The sequence below is a fragment of the Protopterus annectens genome, chromosome 10.part0, assembly GCF_019279795.1.
Source record: "Protopterus annectens isolate FY-2018-M chromosome 10.part0, PAN1.0, whole genome shotgun sequence".
In the NCBI taxonomy this organism is placed as follows: domain Eukaryota; kingdom Metazoa; phylum Chordata; order Ceratodontiformes; family Protopteridae; genus Protopterus; species Protopterus annectens.
Genome location: NC_056744.1, coordinates 635,730,433 through 635,752,861, shown reverse-complemented (window position 1 = coordinate 635,752,861; position 22,429 = coordinate 635,730,433). Strand labels below are relative to the sequence as shown.

The following is a 22,429-nucleotide window of genomic DNA, read 5'->3' as shown; positions in this document are numbered from 1 at the left end:
ACACACACACACACATACCAACAATTACAGTCATGTCTATGACTGTGATTGTACACCTCAGAAGTTTGCTTGTGATCATATAAATGAACAAATGCATACATGACTACCACACAGGAATGTATCGTCTCAGCTCACTGCTGGCAGAATACACTGTTCATGCCACTTCAACCTGCCTTTTATAGACTCAAGAATAAAACTACAAAAATAACCTGGGTGAAAGACCTAAAAATGCAATAAAGGCTGGAAGAACTAGGATTTTTGCTTGAAAGTGTTTGCATAGGTATTTTATACCTCAAGCAGATTTGAGAGAATTTTTCCTCAGGTAGATTGCAAACGTTGAACGTGTAATTGGGAAGAAAGACGTAATTGGGAAAAGATTTTCTGGGAGTATAATGAGTTGGCAGCCTTTAAAAATTCCCTGCAGGCTACTCTGTCAGACGTACTGGGTGATCAAGTTGGTGTAACTAAGGAAATTATTTTTTTGAGCTGTGATCCAGAATCGGCATTGCCTAGACATAATAAGGCCTTGCTGTGTTTATTTCTGGTGACTGACAAATAAAAGCAATTACTAGAAATGGAAATCAAAGTCTAAACCAACCATTTTAGAAGCAGTGAATATAGTAACAGAAATAAAATAAATGAAAGTGGAATCTTTAAAAAATGGTAGGAGCAAATTACGTTGTAGAAAATGGGAATTGGGGCAACAATACATGCAGAAAAATGTTTTTGAAGAGGGATGAGGGTTAAGGGAAGGCAGGAAATGAATAATCTATGGAATATTTGATTGACATTGACTATATAAAAGATTATTTGTGATGTATAATGTTTGCAAATGGAAATATGGCAGCATGATTTGTTTTCATGTATATAAATGTATGATTGCCAGTGTCATGTGATAATTCAATGAAGATGTTCTTGTTAAAAAAAGATACTGTGTTAATATACTTAGAAAGTTGCTGGCATAGCAGGCTTTGCATTGGTATGCTTTTTCTGAAGGCTATTAAGTCTGAATTCAATTGTCTGTCCTTATTGAATGACTGTAATCCTTATTGATTTACCACAAAAACACAGATGTTATAAGGAACAGATCAAAATTAACGATATTCTGCATTCTGTGAAATCAGAGATGGTTCAGAGCATCTTTATGTCCAGACACATACACACACACACACACACACACACACACACACACACACACACACACGCGCATACGCGCATACGCGCACACGCACACACACACGCGCACACACACACACACACACACACACACACACACACACACACACACACACACACACACACACACAGACATACACACACACACACACACACACACACACACACACACACACACACACACACACACGCACCTAAGGGTAATTTAGAGTATTCAGTCCAGCTAACTTGCCCCTGGCCTTTTTAAAATAAAGATATGAATTTGAGAGTGGAAACAGCTCGATGAACAAACTTACTGCACATTTTCTGTTTCAGTGTACTAAGTACGACACAGAGAAAAGCAGGAAAAAGATAAGGTAGTGCCTGAATATCTGAAACAGTAAGGATTAGAATGATAACCTGGTTTCAGTATTTAAAATAACTTTTGGGACTGATAATTGTATTTGTACTAAACAATATAGCCAAGTTCTTGTTACTGAGTGAACCTGGCTATATGTTTCACTTATCTGACCTTTGAACTGAATGACTTTTAATATATTAATCTACTGATGGTATAGCATTCTTGACAAGTTTGACGCAACTAATTAGCGTGTTAATGTAATATTTTAGAGTAAGAAATTGATCAACACAAGGCAGGGCTGATGGTGCATAGTGTATGTTAGTACAAATAGTCATGTACATAATAAAAATAATGTTGAATAACTTATAGTGATAATTGGTCAAATGCCCCATTTCCCTGAATTACATCTTGTTATTTTTATGATATTCATTAGTTTTATTCTGACTGAAACTCTTGTCAGGTATTAGTAAATTGTGTGTTTGTACTCTGTAGAAATTAGCTTTTGCAAAAGCAATATATACAGATGTTTCTGTTTGTGTGTACAGTATTGTAATATATACAGATGTTCCTGCTTGTGTGTACAATATTGTAATATATGCAGATGTCCCTGTTTGTGTGTACAATATTGTATGTATGTGGTCCATCTTACTGACATACACACATAGGCACACACTCATTGCACCCTGAAGCACACTCTGATACATGGTATCTGTATAGATGGACAGCTGGATATATATACTCCTGAAAGGAATGCCATTATGACAGGATTTCCTTACTCGAGTAACACTACATAATATTTTAAGAGTAGTTATATGACTGTATGTGGTTGTTACATTATTAACCTGAATCATAAGCTTTAGAATATGGACAGTATAAGATGCTCTCAAATGTAAATTTTTCATCTTTCACTGAAGATTTAAAGGCTATTTTAATCTGACAGAGTCTTCTTTTACAACACAACAGGTTTGTTCTGTATGTATTTGGTGAGTGGTCCCCATTGATCCATAGTATTTCTAGCTTATTTAATGTTTCAGTAGCAGTACCCTTCCCAGGGCAGCATAATTCTTTGGTCTTTCTCTGCAAAATACAAGCACCAAACATATGAAATTCACTTACCATGTACTGCTGAGTACCATGGCAAGGAATGTCCATCAAAAAAGAAGTATGATGTGCAAAGAATGAAATACCGAAGCAGAGATGCTGTAAAAGTTACTTTCCAGAGTTGAACAACAATCTGTGTTTGCAGCACCCTAAACTGTACACTCAGCTATAGCCTGAAATCAAACAGTGATGCCGTGCAGACCACAAGAAAAGCCTACCCTGTAATGTTTAACTGGCATGTTACTGCATCCATGCCCTATTGCTTTGACAAAAAGCCTTTGTCAGAGGTTCTGGAGCCAAAACAACTCTTCCATTATATACCCCCTTGCTGATACAATCAAAATGAATTAAAGTTTGCAGTAACAAATTGGGCTCCATATGAAATTAATTCAGAATCACTATTTAAGAAATGGCTTCAAATCAAATTCATCATTTAAACCATATGCCTTAATGCTACAATTCAATTTGTAAATCCTATGATTCACTTTATTAATGAGTTATTTCTTAAGCACCATATATGAAGAGGCCCATGTTCCTAAAAATGCATGAATGTCAGTAAACAACTATGCTATGAAGTTCCTATAGCTTTATGGTCTCCAACATTCGTCGATGATCCAGTGTTTTTTTCTCATTCTAGTAACACCAATACAGTCCTATCAGCATATATCAAATCATAAAAATGACCAAGATACATGCAGCTAAAGTACATTACATGTAATGCACTGTTATATTTCAAATGTGCACTGTGTTATTCTAGACTACAACATGCAGACATGTTTATGGCTGATGGCAATGATTAGTGTCATTGCATTTTATTGTACAGACATTCACCTGTTAACAGTGCACTTAAGAATCCTGCCCTGTACATTTTTAAGTTACATTCATTGTGCTGCATATCACAGATTTTGTATGTGTTCTTTCAAGACAGGACTTAACAATGTGTACTGCTTTACTTATGAATATGATAATGAGCAAAGCACATGCATTTATTCTTATTATAAGTCTTCGCTAGGAATTAAATGGTCACCTTAGAAAATATTTCATTTAATCTGCACAGTTGTTTTATTCAGCCCCATTATAAATTCAGTAACAGGTGTTACCTTCTCTGAGAATTTAAAATTTTTTTACAAAAATAAAGAATTCTACACACACAGCATATATCTATATCTATCTGTATATATCTTTTGGCTTTTTCCCGGTTAGGGGTCGCCACAGCAGATCACCTGTCCGCTCATGATTGGCAGTGGAGTTTTACAGTGTCGAGTTGCCAGCCTGGCGCCCAACCTTCCACAGAAGGTACACACATGCACCCACTCACACCTAGGGCCAATTTAGAGTATCCAATCCACCTACAGCATGTCTTTTGGGATGTGGGAGGAAACCGGAGCACCCGGAGGAAACCCACGTGACCACAGGGAGGACATGCAGACTCCGCAAAGAAGGCACCCCAGCCGAGGATTGAACCGGAGAACCTCTTGCTGTGAGGCGGCAACGCTAACCGCTGCACCACCGTGGCTGCCCTATATATATTTATATAAAACTGTAAAACTGTTTGTGTGTGTGTGTGTGTGTGTGTGTGTGTGTGTGTGTGTGTGTGTGTGTGTGTGTGTGTGTGTGTGTGAGAGAGAGAGAGAGAGGAAGAGGCTGTAAAGAAACAACAGTAATTTTAATCTTGGGTCCCTACCTTTCACATTAACTTTAGGAATTTAGATATTTTCAAAATATACTTATATGGAAAGGAGGCCTGAATTTAGAGAAAGGTTTTATTCGTATTTACCAGTTGTCACATTTTATAACACAGAGAATGCACTGATGTTAGCTCCACTCACTTTTACCCTAGAGCTTATCAATACATGCTGCATGATAATATCAATATTCATGAGCAAGGAGGCCACATATAATTAAATAATTGCCTTCAGAATCTTCCCACATTGCTAACGTTTTATATATGCTTTCTGTTGTAAAGAGATCTCTCAGCAGATGGTATCATTTGCCTTTTTTCATGGAAAACTTCGTTTTCTTTATTTCTACCAGTTGTACTCAGAATGTCTGGGTCATTTTCTTAGCACAGAACATATGAGCTGCCAGTGAGCAATATCTTTTGGGTTAGATTACCCCAAGCTCCACTTACAAAATGTGTGACCCTTGGCAAGTTAATTAACCAGCCAGTAATCCCATGCTATGCCTAAAAAGAGACACTCATGCCAAATGCCATGTTATCAAGCAAAATAAAAAATATTCATAGGTGACTTTTTCTAACTTCACCTGAGATGCTTAACTGAAAAATAGTTTAATCTAAGTGTAAACACAATATGGTGTAAAAAAGCTATGTTTTACATGTCATATGAAAAAGTCATTTAACCAGACCAGACCAGAATTTTGTGCTAATTCTTATAACTGATTGCCCCTGCTTAAAACTTATTAAATTAAATAGTTTACTCTCAGCTAGAGCGTCTTCTGTGTGGAGACATGCGTGAATGGGCGTACCTTCGCTGAAGGTTGTGCGTCAGGGCTGGCAACTCAGCACGTAAAAATCAACTGCCAATCATTAGCAGACCGGAGTTCCGCTGTGGCAACCCTTAACCGGGAAAAGCCGAAAGACACGACAGTAGGGTAACATAACAATGAAAATGTCTTTGGGTACTCATGAAATAATTTAGACTTTCTTAAAATGAACTGTACAAAAATAGGTTACATTGTTTCTGTGTTGGCAGGGGGCAGCACTTGTTTAATGACTTTTTTTGTGTTTGACTTAGGGAATGAGAAGTGGGATGAGCTCCCCTGTACCACCTTACCAATGCATCAATGCATCCTAACCCTGTCCTAGCAATGCCTCTGCCCTTAACCTTGACAGGAGCTTTTTTTGGGGGCAAGGGATCTTTTGTTCCCTACCCAGTACTCCACATCCATCATCGTGTCTGCCAGCCACCTCCTACCCCCCCGTCCTCCTTCTGTAGGGCTGTTGCCAGTGCAGATCCTAAGAGCATCCTGAGGGGTCTGGCCATCAAAATCCACCAGGGATTCCACTTTTTGATCTACCTTGTTGCTTCCCCCCACCATCCCAGTTCTTGTGGTTACATCTGAGGGGTGGGCATGCAAAGGAGACATGTAGTGTTTTGCTGCACGATTGCAGCAGCTCAGCCACATTTCCACCCCGTCCCCCCCTTTGACCACATCTCCTCAAAGTGACATTCCCTGATGCCTCCAGGAATTATTGCAGGAGATACCCAGAGAAGCCCATCCCTCCCTGACACACTGTTGGTTTCCCAAGCTGCTAACTGAACCCAGATGGGTCGGGATGTGTTCAGAACTTTATCCTTCTACTCCACCAGAGTGGCTTAAACTTTAGAATTGCCTTTAAATGGAATGAAATGCAAAGTCATTATTGCAAGATGTCTACAAGGCGATAAAGTGTGCTGTATGAGTCTAGTATAGGGCATGATTCTCATGCTGACATTTTTACTTGCTATACTTTCATTCAGATGAGTGCGACTGCTAGTGCCCTATGGGGATGCTTCCTTGGTTTGCAAAAACAGAGCAAAATGATGTTCTTGTTCCTGTATAGACAAGAAGTAGCTGTTAGAACAGCATGCGGGTTCTTTCAGGAAGGTGTCTGTCTGGTATGATCTGGCAACTGTACTGTCCAGGGTGACTAGCATTGACGTGATCCTGGAGGTTCCCAGACATAATAAGCATATGTTACACAAGGACACTCCAACTGCTATAGTAAGTATTTATCATGTCTGCTGTGTAAAGTACTGCATTTAATAAATATTTTTGTTGAGTGTAACAAGGGTTCTCCTGACTATCTGATTTATTTAATCTGACAGATCGCCGGATATTTCTGGTTGGCTGCTGTGGGTGATTGCCTGCATGTTGTGTGTACTGTTGCTGTCAGGTATGGTGTTGTAGCACTGTAGTATTTTGCAGAAATGAGTGCAGTGGAAATCATTGCACATAGATGCATTAAGTGTAGCGGTGTCTGGTTCAATGTATCTAACAGCATGAGGTTCGCTGCCTCTGCTCCTTTGTAACTAACTGTGAAGAGGTAAACTGCTGTCCTGCAATGTGGGGACCTGATTGCTTGTTGCTTCTTTGCACATGCTGCTGTAGTTCTGTGTTGTGCTGAGGGAATCACTTCAGTCTTCCGAGTGTGAAGCTGCATTGATCAACTGTTATTTGCCTTTCCTCATACACGCATGCATGTGGCATGTGATTGCTTCCTTATCCATTTTGTTTTTCAGCACAGAAATGCAGAATACAGAGAATGTTGCCATCTGCCTCATGAGGAAGCAGACATTACAGACACAATGGAATTAGTTCCACATATGCCCTCTCCTGTCTCACATATAGGATATCATCGCTGAGCCATTTTCACTAATGTCAGCTTTTCCACTTTTGTCACACATCTTCAGGTCAGCATGGCCTACCACAGTTGAAGACATGTCAGCTGTAGCCTGCTCTCACCAAGGCTGAGGCTGTGTCTGAATGTGGGGAGGAGGGTTTGAGTATCTCATTTGGGGAGGGCCCTGGTCCATCCTAGTTATATAGTCTGCTCAAGTCACTGGATCCAGCTGTACCAGAGGTAGCATAAGTAGTACAGGTGATGTGACATGCTGGGTCCATCTGGACTGAATTCACTGGACTCACTGGACTGGTTGTCAGAAGCCATTAGGTCACCAGGGATTAGTTTATCCCTTGTCACAGGCCATCTTGCCCCAGAAACACCATCTCCTGGGATGTAATATCTCCGTAGACCAGAATGCAGTTCCAAGGGTGCATATACCTCATCCTATCCTAGCCATTTGTCTACCCTACATTTTCTGAGCATGTGTCTCCCATGTCTCTTCTTCTGATTGTATGTGCACATCTGTCTCTATTTATTAGTGGTCTTCAGTGTTAATCTGTGTGCCATTAATGCTTGACCTCACCCTCCATTCCTCCCCTATTGCTCCTTTCTCCCTCTGTATATATACTAAATGGGGTCCTTTATCCATGAACGTACCATTTCTTTCTTTAACCTACTTTACCTTACAGTGTTCCTATTGTGTAGTCATCTTCTTGCTTGTATTCCTCTTTCCACCCCTCCTCATGCATCAGTAAGGTGTCCATCTTGCTGGGCAACATTTGTCTGATGCTTACCATCATCTGTACTGTTTTTCCTTTTGTGCACACTATGGAAACCTGATAGTAGTAGTGTTAGTTTGTTGTGCGTCTTATTCACTTTTGCACAGTGTAGCTTCAGATTTCAACATTGTATTTCATCGGAGACTTTTGGCTACATCAGTCTTTTTTATTTGTGAAGTTTCCTTTTTACTTCAGCTACCCCCCTGAATCATAGCAGGCTGCCTACTCATGCTGTTTATCACTACTTACTTATTATTGTTTGTTTAGCCCTGCTGTGTTGTCTGCATACATGTGTTAGCTACATGCTGCATTGCTGAGCTGCTCTGTAAATCCAGCCCATAATTCTGTGGCATAAGGAAGTGGGGTGGATGGGAAGTTGTTCTTGCACTGATGTTACATGGAAGTGTAACTAAGGACAACATGCGTAAAAGTATGCATATGAACTCAGACAAAAGGGTGTAATGGATGCCAAAGCAACAGCAGGATACTCTATGGCTAAAAACAGAAAACTCAAGTCCCTGTCATAGATAAGAATTACCACTCCTGGTTCCTAACTCTCACTTTAAGGGGAATGAATGGGCTTTGGGGCTCTCACCCCTGTGGAAATGAATGGGTCAATAAGGAGTGGGTTGGGGGGAGCTAATGGCTAAATTGGAGAGCTGACAAAAACCTATTTGGTCTCATTCTGAAAGCCTATGCTTTTCTCATGCCCATCTGTCTCATCACAAAGGTGCTTTCTGTATGTACAGCATTTGGCCTATATACCTCTGCAGACATTTCTGTTTAAGGCATCCTGATGAGTATTTCAGTCATTTGTGATCACCTCACATAAACGTGATCATAAATGTGTCAAACCTATGGAATACAAATAGTATTATAGGCAAACAATCAAAGGAAAAAGTGCTTTTCAGGGGGCAAGCTCCAATGAACCCCCCCTGGATGCATATCCCCACTACTTCTGTATACCAGTTCTGACATCACACCCTTATAAGAAAAGGGGAGATCTTCACTACACCAGAAATGCATTCTTCCAGAGAAAATCTGTATAGTTGCACATCAATCATTGCACAAATGAGTTTCAGTAACTAGTAATTTAAAAACAAGCCTGGTTCCCATGATTAATCTACCCATTTTATGGTTATGGCATGGGATATTTTTAATTGCTCATAAAGTTTAAGTATCTTTTTGCTTTTTCTATTGTTTCTTATCTATGGCTGTATTTCTGTTCTCAGTGTAATTTTGAATTATTTGTTAATTGTACAAATACGTTGGATTGTCTTCACTCTTGTTCAGCCATAGGAATGGACACAAGGGCTAGGGTAAACATAATATATATATATATATATATATATATATATATATATATATATATATTTTCAGAGCAGCCAATGAAGAATAGTTCTTAATGTTTTATAAGCTCTGCCCCAACTTTTTTCCCTATATGTATAAGTTTCATTTCTTTCATATCTTTGGTTCTTGATCTCTCCTGTATGAAAAATATTATCTGACAGGATATCTTATTATTGGTATATTACTGTAGTTTGTACATTAACAATACTTCTTGGTAGTAGTTGTAATAGCTGTGTCTTGCAGTTGTATTGAAGTACCTTGCTTAACAGCTGATTTCATTAATTATTTCTATACACTATTTTTTCAGATGATAATTAAATATAACACCTAACTGAGTAGGATACAAGTGCAACTGCCTGTATTTAAGAATGGCCTATAAAGCTTTCTTCAATGACTAGTTGATGGTGTCACAGTGTTCATGTATGAGATTCAAACCTCTGTAAAAAAGGATGCTGCTCATTCACAGAATGTTACCTTAACCATTATAGCAATAACCCACGCCTTGGTGTGGGTAATGCGGGATTTACCCACGGTTGGCGTGGTTTGGTCCTGAGGGCTTCGCCCTCAGGACCAAACAAAGACAGCCGTGGGTAAATCCCGCATTACTCACACCCAGAAGTGGGTTATTGCTATTATACTATGACATTATTTAAGAAAAGAAACAATTACTTTTCTTAAATAATGGCATTATATAATACCTCTTTGCTGCCCTTCCGCAGCTGTCTGGCATCCGTGGCAGTTCTGATGTACTGCGCATGCCTGCGCAGTACATCAGAGCTGTGGCCAAAAGCAACGGAGAAAGCAAGATCTCCATTGCTTTTTTACTGTTTCGCTATGTTAAATGGGTTTAACATAGCAAGACAGCTTTAAAATAAGCAACGGAGATGTCCGTTGCTTATTTTAAAGCTGTCTCGCTATGTTAAACCCATTTAACATAGCGAAACAGTAAAAAGCAACGGAGATCTTGCTTTCTCCATTGCTTTTTTTTTAAACCTGTCTCGCTATGTTAGATGGGTTTAACATAGCGAGAGAGCTTTAAAATAAGCAACGGAGATCTCCGTTGCTTTTTTTAAACCTGTGTCGCTATGTTAAACTCTTTTAACATAGCGAGACAGTGTTTTAAAAAAAGACTTACACTAATGGAAAAAGTCCGGGCGACCGGACCTTTTTCCATTAGTATAAGTCGATGTACAACGTGCACGCTGGCCAATCAGCATGCACGTTTTGGAATATTAATGGGGGGTCATGGTATAATAGGCTATTCTGTATGAAAGTTTAAGTAGCACATCAAATTCTTGATAATTAATTGAGGGATAGTGTGCAACAGGTTACATTTTGGGCTTATTAACATTGGTTGCTGTAATTAGAACATTGCCTTTGTCCCATATTGCATCATTAAGTCTAGAGGAAATGTGTTTTAATGTTTTTCAAAAGCTATGTTGAAAGTTTTACTTTCACTCAATATGCTTTTCAGTTTGGCTCCATTCGACTATTTGTCTAGAAGATATTTGAATATACTGTCACTGTACTTTGGAATGTGAACTATGCCTTTAACATATGTTTAACTTTGTTGATGAACATATGTGAACTGTTTACATATAGCATGAACCTTAGTAGTTGTCAGTCAACACGTGTTGTTGTAGTGTTGTTTTCATTAGAGGGAACTGATGTGGCAGTTGATTTTATTGTTATTTCCCATAAACATGTGTCATGTATGAGTAGCAGACTGCGTTTAGTTCACCAAAGGTCAAAGTGAAAACATATGAAGAGGGGTGGATCCCTAAGAAGTAACTTAAGTGATATCAGCCTCTTGTTTAATGTACTATCAGGAACTCAGATATAACACTGACAAAGAAAGTATGATATGACGTGATGGAAGCCAGAAAGAGAGAACACAGCATCACCCTTGATACTAGTCAACATATTGGGCTTTTTTCCAAACTTTCACAATACATCTGCAGAACATTCATTGTACATGCTTCAGGATCATATTGTCTTCTGCATCTGTGATTTAATGTCCTGTCATTTCATTTAGCATTAAACAGTGCTTTTAAAATGTGCTATGTATAATGCTTGTAGTAAGTGTATTCTATTAGATTATGCATTCATGGTTTCTAGCACTTTTTCCTTTGCATATAATTTTGCCTTAATTAGATTTGCTGTATTTTTACACAGGTCTTCCAGTTTTCAAGACCCATCTGTTTCTACAACCTCTTGTGTAAATGGCAACAGTGCAACACAACATATCAAACAAGAGTGCTCAAGTGAATATAAAGTTTTATCAGAGCTGTCTTCAAACAGAGAGGTTTCAGCTGGTACAGAGATAAGAGATTCTGGCAGCTTGCGTTCAGAAATTGATCTAATGAACAATGGCTTCACAAATTCACTCTCATCATACTTATTTAATAATGATAACTCCGCCCTAAGCCCATTGTCACTTGGTCCATCTAATCACTCAACCAGAACACAGTCTGCGAATGTGAAGAGGAGATGCCTGTCTGTTGTACCATCTTCATCGGAAGGAATTGATTTCACAACTATCATTCGGACTTCACAGACTTCTGTGGTTACTTGTGTGAATGGGCTAAGGAACAGCAGTTCTGGCATCTCCCCTCACCCAGGAGGAATCGGACATCTCACTGCTCAGAAGTCTTGTAGTCCGCAGTCTTGTTCTCAGACTGATAACCACTATAATATTTCTCCCTTGACATCTTGTCTTCCACCATTTTCAACAGAACAAAACAGAAGTGACTGTGGACAGATCCAAATGCAACAACTGGAAGAAAATTCTAGTCTTAGTCTAATACTAAATAACACAATTTCACAACATGGGCTAGCAAACCAGAAGGTCAGCTTCTTGAAGCAGGAACCAACTGATGATTTCTCACCAAATGTAGACTTTTTTCAGCACCATCAGGAGATGCCTCCCCCTTATCATTCACATCAACACTTCTGTCATACACCAACGTTTTCTAATTTACAGAGGCCATTGTCTCCCAAATCTCTTCCTCAAGCTGAAGGAGGGGAGGAACTGGATACCAATAGCAGCAGCAAGCAGGTCTGCCGATGGATAGATTGTAATGCAGTTTATGACCAACAGGATGAGCTAGTGAGACATATAGAGAAGATGCACATTGATCAGCGTAAAGGGGAGGATTTCACCTGCTTCTGGGCTGGTTGTGTTCGTCGGTACAAACCTTTTAATGCCCGATATAAACTGCTGATTCATATGAGAGTTCATTCTGGAGAAAAACCCAATAAGTGTATGGTAAGTGCAGGGCAATGTTTAAATTAATGTTTTCTATTCTTCGTAATGCATCAAGAAAATAATTTTAACTGAGGTATCATGTTATTTTCAGATATACAACCAACAAAATAAACTTTGAATAATATGTCCCTTGTTTACTCTGTATAAGAAAAGTGGAAATGTTTAGTAAGATGTTAAATATGTTGTTAAGATTTTGTAAAGGTTAGAATGTCATCTGACAAACTTTATAAGGAACTGTGCCTTACTAAGCCAATAAAGGCTCAAAAGCATTTGTTTTTTTTTTTATTCTTGCAATCCAGATAAAAAACATTGTTGCTTAAGATATGTTAGTCTACTCTCAGATGAATGACCTACTGCTCTCACAAATGATGCTGATAAGCAGTCACGATTCAAGTGCTATGTGAGATGCTAATTGCTGAGCATGTATGCTATTATTATTATTTTTTTTTTTTGCATTTCTCAATACCAGCTTAGTACAGAGTACTGTTCAAGCCTGAACAAAGGGGCTGAGCCCAGAACTATGATATTCATATCCATCAGTCTTGTACCTTATAAAGTACAAAAATATGCCTCCTGAGCCTCTTACCCATGTGAATTTGTTTCTATCTAAAGCCAGCAATCCTTGGGGAAATTAACTATCAAATGTAGTAGGTGCATCATATTACTAATTTTGAAATATATTTTCCAGAATCGCAGGATGCATGACATTGATAATAAATCTGTGTATTTGGGAATATGGATGGAAATCAGTGATGTAAATGCATACATAAATACTTTTTATGTATTTATTTATATGTGTATGAGTACATGTATAAACACATGGCTGAAATATGTATGGATCTGATGTAAAATACGTGAAATATTTTGTTATATATATTTACAGAACATTCTTTGGGATGACTGCCAAAGCCACAAGCCCTACACCAAATTCTGTAAGCCAAACAGTATACAAACTAGACAATCACATCTTGCATTTATCTGTTTTCTTTTTTTTTTTTTTTTGTTTTTGCTAATTTTTAAATTGCTATTTCCCACTGATTTCAATGAGCTGTGGAAACATCCTAAGCTGTTTATTGACTTGGGATTTGGGTATTTTCCACAGATTGTTATGGCTAAAATTTCTTGTGTGATTTTCTGCTGTGACTCTGTATTAGTTTTTAATATTTTTCTTTTTTATGACAGTTACATTTTTCTCTTGTTTTAGTAACGCAGTAAGAATTATGTAACAATGTGTGAGTTTATAGTTTAAACTAAAAAAAGAGCCCCTGAATCACTGAGATATCCGGAGTTTCAGGAATCCCAGGATGTTGAGGCATGTTCACAGGAGCCTATGAATGAAATTATGGGAATTTGATACTGCTTATTCAACAAACTACTCAGCTTAGTAAAGCTATAATATGTACTCAATCTGCAGTGCAAATATCATTGGTGGATGGAAGTTAAAAAGGTAATTCTATGACTCGTGGATAAAATTAGACTTAGTAGCAGTGTTCCTTCTAATGTGAAATGAATTGAACATTTAGTTAATACTTTGGTGCCCTCTTTGAATGACTGGTTTAATACATTATTTCACTGGGGTAGGGAGATAACAGACCTGATGTATGATACATTATCTGAACAAACTGAAAGAGTTTGAAAGGACATTATATAAATTTAAGAGTTTATAATTAGAGAACAGTTATTTTAAATGTTTTTTGAATAATATACTTTTCCCCAAGGGTTTACATCTATATAAGTTTCCGAATGGAGTTAAAGATGGAACTGAATTATATAATTGGTTGATGTCTCTTTTCGACAAGGGGGGGGGGTTTGAACTGATGGAACTTTTGATTAAAGAAAATTTATACACTATGGAAAGCCTTAAAAAATGTTGGATGCTTCCACTAAATGTATTTAAGCAGGTAGCGAATGACTTGGATGTTATTAAAGCTCACAAAATGAAGAAAATTGAGAGGGACAGGAAAGATTATAAGGACAAGATAGCATATCCAAAACCTTCTGCTTTTGAAAGGTGGTACAACAATGGTATGGTGATTGTAGGAGGCAATAACTATCAAGAAGTGGTTACTTTAGATGTGCACCAACTCCCATGACTTTTCAGAGTGGATAGCAAATTGAAACAGGGGGAAAGAAGATAAGAGATCTGGGAATCTGTCTTTCGTAATTATGACAAGGAACAAGAGGAATCAAAGGCAGCAACACTGAAGGAAGGCACAGAGACATTATTGTTAGATTGTGAAGATATTCTGTTATTGCTATCTTTAGATTCCATAGCTGATGGAATTATGGACAATTGTTTAGAACAATAGACACCATTATCACAGATTAAAGTGCCGTTTTTTTACTAAGAACAATTTTATTACATATAATTATAGTTCTCTGTCTGAAATTCATGATGGATTTGTTTTCATTATTATTTCATGAATTAAAATTTGTTCCTACAGGTGAGATAGATTTGGTTGATAATATTTTAGAATTAAAATGTTTTATGCATAAGCTGAATTTTAATATTTAATTTGTGAATCCAGATAATAACATATATAAATCAGAGTTTTATAGAGACAGTACATGCAAACCTCCAACACATTCTGCTTTAAGTTTATTTGAAAATATCATTGAAGATAATATTAGGAGATCATGTGAAACTTATAATTTATGTATTAAGATGAATTTATTAGATAATGAGAAAGACAGAGTTATTAAATGAAGTATCGAATAACAGTGATGTTAAATTTATAAAACTCGACAAAGGTGAGGGATTGTTCTTTCCAATACTGAAAGGAATAGCATAATTTGATTTGTAATATTTTAAATAATGATGATAACTATCAAATATCCTTTCTCAATGAGATGAACATGAGTTGTGGAAGAGGCACAAAATTAATTTAGTGTTGGATGATTTATTATTGCAAAATATTTTTCCAAAACAAATAATTTTAAAATTAAAAAAAAAAAAAAACAAGAGTGCCCACAATGTTTGTGCTACCCAAAATACATAAAAATGTTTTAAACCCACCTCTTCATCCAATAGTGGATGCAAGTGGTTCTGTTACACAGCTACTGACTATATTTGATAGGAAATTTAAAAATATATGTATTCATTTTAAATATTTAATGAAGGATGCGTGGGATTATTTGGAGCATATTAACCAAGAATTATATGTTGACAATAGGATTCTTGTTACATTGGAACTAATGGATTTATATACCTTGATTCAGTACAATATTGGGGTCTAATAGTTTAGAGAAATGATAATAGTGGAATTTTTGAGTAATGAGGCTATTAATGTATGTGAATTTACTGAATTGATTTTAAAAAATAACTATATTTTTTCAAGGGAAATATTTTAAACAAATGTAAGGGGTAACCATGGTTGCTGCTTGTACTTCCTGTTATGCTAATTTGGTGATGGCATATTTAGATAAACATTTTGTTTTGAATTCAAAGTTTGTAAATTGCTAGAACATGTATTTTTATTTTTGTATATTTTTATATTTTGAATTGATGCAGAATTTAAATTATTGGAGTTTTTAAACTATTTGAATCAGACAATTCTAATGTTGACTATACATAAAGTTAATGATGAGATGAGCTTTTTAGCTGTTCTTATTAATGAAGATATGCTGAATAATAAATTTAACATTAGTATATGTAGAGAATTTGCTTAATTTTTACATTATGACAGTGATCACCTGAAGCACCAAAAGAAGAATCTATTCAAATACAATTTGTACGTTTGTGGAAGAGGCACAATTATTAATATGTATGTTTTATGAAAGGGGATATCCAAAACACTTTGTGTAGAATATTTATGATGAATTTAGTTCCAATGTAGTGGATTTTGTAGAGCCTTCTTCAGTGAAAATAATGATGACTATTTTAATAAGAACATTACAGAAAGTGAGCATAATGCTGATTTTCAAAAGCCATCATTTTAAAATGTGGATATTCCTGCTAATTAGTAAGGGATTGTTGAAACAAGAATTGAGAGCTTTATAAATTGTTACCAGGTGTAGAAATGTTATTGACCATGAGCCAATTGATGGAATTTTAAACAGGATTGAAAAAAACAGGCTAGTAGATAAGGTTACTTTTAGAGAGTACAACATTGTATCAGCAGATCTGTTTGAGCTGGTTACTTTATATGGAAGCTTTACATGATTAGCCAATTGCTGTAAGCTTGAGCTACCAGGATTGTTAAACAAGAAATGTGTAGAGAGAGAGTAGAGGAAACTAAAAGGGATTATATTTAGAAAGTATATAGTGAAGTTCCAAGGTTGAAGCTAGAAGATATGTTAAGGAAAGTGTGTAAAGCAAAAGTAGAAGCGATTAGAAGTAGTTATGTTTATAAAGTTTATATCTAGTTTGGTATGAGTTAGATGGTGATTTGGCTTCTTCTAATTTAGCAGTTTTTAGCCTGGTTCAGTACATTTTACATATTATTTTGGGAAAACTGAAAGAAGACTGAAAAAAAGAATTTATGATCAAGTGTATGATATTAGTAAGAAGAATTTGACTAAGTCATTATGTAAGCATGTCAGTATATATTGTGGTTTTGAAATGTTTCAATTTTTTATCTCACAAAGTTGTTTAGGACTCTGGGGGTGGATCATAGCAGGAATTGCTTGAATTATGTCAGCTCAAGTTGCAAATATGATTGAAAGCTGATAAAAATACAGGGAAGAATCACTGAATATTGATCAGTAGTTTATTGAATATGAGGGCAGCAAGTATCTAAATTTATGATAAGGGCATATTAATCATATATTATCTATATCATGGCCCCAATTCCAAAAGACTTGCTCTCAGTGTAAGTGACTACTTACACTGAGAGCAAGTGTTTTGGAATCTGACCCTCACAGCAAGCTTGTTTATAGATAGGCATTACACTGAAGTAAGTCACTTATACTGAGAGCTGATCTTTTGGAATCAGGGGAGACTTACACTGAGAACATCTAGCCCCATGTATATCTCTATATTTATCTCTATTTATATCTATATAACTATATCTATATCTATATATACATACCTACAGTTTTATGGATATAAAAATTTTACATATATATATATATATATATATATATATATATATATATATATATATATATATATATTATACACACACACACACACACACACACACACACACACACACACACACACACATATATATATATATATATATTGCTTATTTATATATTTATACATTTATTTTTGTCATCAAAAGAAATTATATTATTGAGTATTATTCTTCATAGAGCAGCCATGGTGGTGCAGTGGTTAGTGTTGCCACCTCACAGCAAGAGGCTCTTTGGTTCGATTCTTGGCTGGAATGCCTTATGTGCGGAGTCTGCATGTCCTCCCTGTGGTTGTGTGGGTTTCCTCCGGGTGCTCCGGTTTCCTCCCACATCCCAAAAACATGCTATAGGTGGATTGGACACTCTAAATTGTCCCTAGGTGTGAGTGCGTGCGTGTGTGTGCCTTCTGTGGAAGGTTGGGTGCTGGGCTGGCAACTCGACACCGTAAAACTCCACTGCCAGTCATGAACGGACCGGTGATCCACTGTGGTGAACCCTAACCAGGAAAAGCCGAAAGAAGAAGAAGAATTATTATTCTTCATGATTTTTATATATATGTTCTTGTTTATAGGTGTCATTTAGGTTTTAATAAATAAGACAATATTGAATAATAGGATTTACCTTTTAGTCTATATAAAAACATATGCAGGTGACAAAATTGTTCTAAGTCCATGATTCATATGTTTGAGCATGCACAAAGCAAAGTAATTTGATTGGTGTATGAATTTATAATAAAAGCAAGGAAGTGATGTGACAGATTCTGAAGAAGTCAATTTGATGAAAGCACTTAATCTGCTTATTTTTTATATGTTTGTCTGTATATTAAACTGATATAATTCAATTTTATATCTTCTGGTGTTCTGCCATTTATCTCAGTGGTCCAGAGGCTCTTTTTTCAGTATTGTCTGTTTTGTGGTTTAGTGGTATTATAGTTTACAGTTTTGTTTTTAAATTAGGTTAATCTTGTTTAATTTAGATCTTTTTAGTCAGGACATAATGGTATGCCTAATCCCCCTCTGATCATCCTGTCAAGATATATATAATCTGTTTTGAATCTTGAGGGATATTTTCATTGTTAAACCAAAAAATCCTGAAATGGGTACTAGTTTTGATGTTATGCTTTAAGTATACTTTTGCACAGTGAATCAACAGCTGCATTTAACTTGCCTGTAGTACATTTTCTCTCGACAAATTATTACATAGTTTTTGATAAACAATAGTTGTACTGAGACAGTGTGGTTTCTTCCTTTGGTCTTAATATTTACAGACTGCCCATAATAAACAAGTTGTTTAAATGGAGCACCAGCATTCTGTATTGAAATACATTATCTTAAATAAGAATAGTTCCTTAGATATTAGAAAATGTCAAGGAACTGGTGTTGCATTGATTTCTTGATACCAGCAATGTGACTGGTTAAGATTCTGAACACCCCATTCCAGATTCCCCTACCTAAATGCTGAATAATTTTAGAAATGGAGTTCTACAGACATAACTTGTTTATCATGCCAGAGGGATAAACTAATCAGTGTGTATCCAACCTTGCATTCTTACATTGTTTTTTCCAGAGCTAGTGTTTCCTTGCCACAAGGCAAAACCAGGAGACCCATATGTTTTCACCATTTTTGGTCTTACGGTAAATCTTGATAACATGTGAGATGTCTGTTTCAACTTGTGGCAAGGAAACACTAGCTCTGGGAAATACAGTCAAAAAAATGGGTGGATTCATTGCCAGGCAAGTGTCACCATTAGAGAATACGGCTGCTTAGATGTTAGTCATAATATGCACTCCCCCACCTGATCTCACTGCTTGGCCAGAATGAAATGCTGATTTATAACTGAGGACCCCTAAGAGCATACAGTTGTTATCACATTATGCAAATGTTTAAACTAAGGAGTAACCAGTGTTAAAATGACACCGGCAGCAGGTAGAAGAGATGCTCAGTATCAGTCTTTGCATTTCAGCCTCATAGGATCTGTTTCACTAACATTGTAGCTCTAAAAATGTACAGGTAAATGGCCTTTGTATGACTTTTGCAGATGCTTTCTTTTACTGGCTTGGACATGGCAAGGCAAATACTTTTTGAGTCCGTAGAAGGATCCCATGGATTCTTATGGACTAAACTTGAGGTATACACAAAATGATATATAGTTTGAGCAAATTGTGTTGTATGACATAAAATATTTTTAAAGTGTGGCAATTTAAAGATCAGTGTACTTATTTTTATTTTGATGAGATACTGCACATAGTGTAGCTAAACTTTCCACTCCTGATGTTGCTGTGTCTGTCATGGCTTCTTTTTCTTCCCATAAAGATCATTCCTGCAATGGCAGTATCATTCCAAACATTCATTTCCTAGTTGCCACAGTCAGCTGCCAGTGTAAACAGGATGTTTATCAGTCCATTCAGAGTATATGCATGGAAATCTGCAGAAGAGCTGTTTGCAATGACTTTTATTAAAAGCTCAAACTGAATGCAAAGTTGTTGCCTTTCCCTGATCCCCAAATTTACCATAGATCTTATATAGGCACCAGTGTATCTTTCAAAGAAAGTGGCTGGTTTTCTTATATCCCATCTGATATCTTTGTTCTAAGCTGACCACCTGCAGTAAATGTAATAAACATTAGCAGCTTCATAGTTGACTTGGGCATTATCAGTCACTGTAGTATAGTATAGTATAGGAACATGTTTTCAGGTTCATGGTTATGATTACCATTCTTAAAGTCATTTTTCCGACAACAGTGGTAGCTATTAAAACAATCATTCCAGTTAAGCTACATTTCATGTAATGCTGCTGATTTGTGCTAAACAAAGGGGAACTGTTAATGTACTTTGCTTTCCATGAACTCATTGGCCATGGGGCAGAGAAAGTAATCCAGGATGAGGCAGCAGTTCATTGCTGAATGTATAACTACTCAGCAATATAGGGCACGTGGACATAGGGACAACTTGGAGGATCACAAATTCACCTACAACATGTTTTTTGGATGTATGAGGAATTGGGACCACCCAGTGAAAACCCATGTGGATACAGGGTGGACATACAGACTCTACACAAAAGACACCCCAACTGATACCCAACTGTAAAACCAAGCATTATGAGTCAGCAGTCCTTCCACTAGTCCTCCTGAGTTTGTCATCATTTATGCAAACTCACAAGCAGGATTTCCTGAAAGTCATTTGCATGTTGTCCATTACTGTTTGCATAGGTTAGTACTAGGCTAACTGCCCTTGTCAGTCACTGTAAGCCTAGCCAATTATCCCTTGCAAGACTCAAACCCTGCACCATGTGTTTATAAGGCAAACACCTTAACCATTAGGCCACCCTCCCACTGTCAGTTGTAGACTCTGCATAACGTGGCTTGGTTACATTTTCTGCTCTTAGTAGCTGGTAGCAAAACATCTGGAAGGATAATGCAATAGTCAATAACACTCTGATCCATAATATCCTGAAGGCATATAATGATGGTCTGGTAGTCTTGTCTCCTTGTGGGTGGCCATATTACCCAGCAGTCAGAGAACAGACATACTAAAGGGGAATGATGTCCTATAAACCTTTCCATAAAAAAAGGTTTCCAGAACTGAAATTATTTTACAGCAATCATGGCTTCCAGTTCCCTATTGATATACTGCTACAAATTTTCTAACTTCAGAGTCAAGAAAATGATCTATTTAACATCTCTGCAATCCCACAAATCCGTCCTTCCATCCATCCATCCATCCATCCATCCATCCATCCTCAACCCCTTTTTCCCATTTTTGTATATGGGGTCAGGGTGTCACTTCAACAGTGACAATCATATTAAGCCAAGGTTTACACCACTGGGTGGCTAGCCCTGCCAAGATAGTTCATCCGTTCCACTCACTCACTCACTCACTCACTCACTCACTCACTCACTCACTCACTCACTCACTCACACCTATGGCCAATTTAGTGTGTCCAATCCACATATTGCATGTCTTTGGAATGTGGGAGGAAACCAGAGGACTTGTATGCTGGGTACAAATTCAGTTTTCTGTTGGAAAAAAGCCTGAATTTTTGAATTCATCGGTAGAGAAAAAAACGTTTTATTTGGCCCATCTGCTACTCAGGTCCACTAAGAATTTAATGAAAGAGGGAAATTACTTCTGGAAGTATATAATATTTAACCCTCCAGGCATATTACCTTCCGTCAAACCAAAACGTAGTGGCAGAAAAACTGAGCGGAGCCAGGACAAATGATGGGGTCTTCAAGGTATTGATACATTTTATTTGTTCCTTTATTTAATTTTATTTTATTTTACATACGTTTACCAGGGATGTCCAACTGGGCCAGTGGCCCTTTTTCAGTAGAGGCCTGGGGAGAAAAGCTCCATTATAAAAATATATTACAAACAATACAAGAAATCAATAACAATCAAGAATAATTTTATAGATAAACAATACAAACTGAGAGAGTAATATAGTGGAAAAAAAGAGAAAGCTAACAAATAAAGTAGCATGAAATAGCATGTGCAATCATAGAGAAATGAATGATCAACCCCACAAATGATTATGATTATGATTAATATTAAAATTTGGTGGTTAACTTCCCCTTGCCTTTCGCTTCCACGTTGTACTATTGGAAACCTGCCCCATTTGAATTATGAGCCTGTGTTCTATGCAAAGAATCTACTAGGATACCTTTGCAGTTTTCAGCATGTTGACCTGTAGCTTACCACTTATCTCTTCCTTTAGATGATCTCATTACTATAACAGCTGCTATTTTCAGGTTCTGACTTCATTTTCATTATATTTGTCACCTTTTGTGTAAGAAGCACATTCAGACTAATTGCACAGTAATGATGTTCTGCAGTTTATACTTATGCTTTGAACTTACATATTTCTTCGCATTTCACCTGCAGCCTTAGGTATTGCATAGGCTGCCCTTGGTGGTACTTCTGCAGATGATAAGAAGTGTTTTAGAGAAGAGACTTACTATTATTTTATCCTTCATGATGGATTTTACT

General features: G+C 36.9%; 1 protein-coding gene across 2 annotated transcripts in view; it reads left to right on the top strand.

Moving 5' to 3' along the window:
* The window catches only part of GLIS1 (GLIS family zinc finger 1), a 1,802,806-nt gene that overhangs the window by 866,573 nt on the left and 913,804 nt on the right, over nt 1–22,429 (top strand). For both annotated transcript variants that reach the window (XM_044085458.1, XM_044085459.1), the window contains one exon: nt 11,270–12,362. In XM_044085458.1, coding sequence (XP_043941393.1) covers nt 11,270–12,362 — 1,093 coding nt within the window. The remainder of the gene's footprint in view (nt 1–11,269; nt 12,363–22,429) is intronic.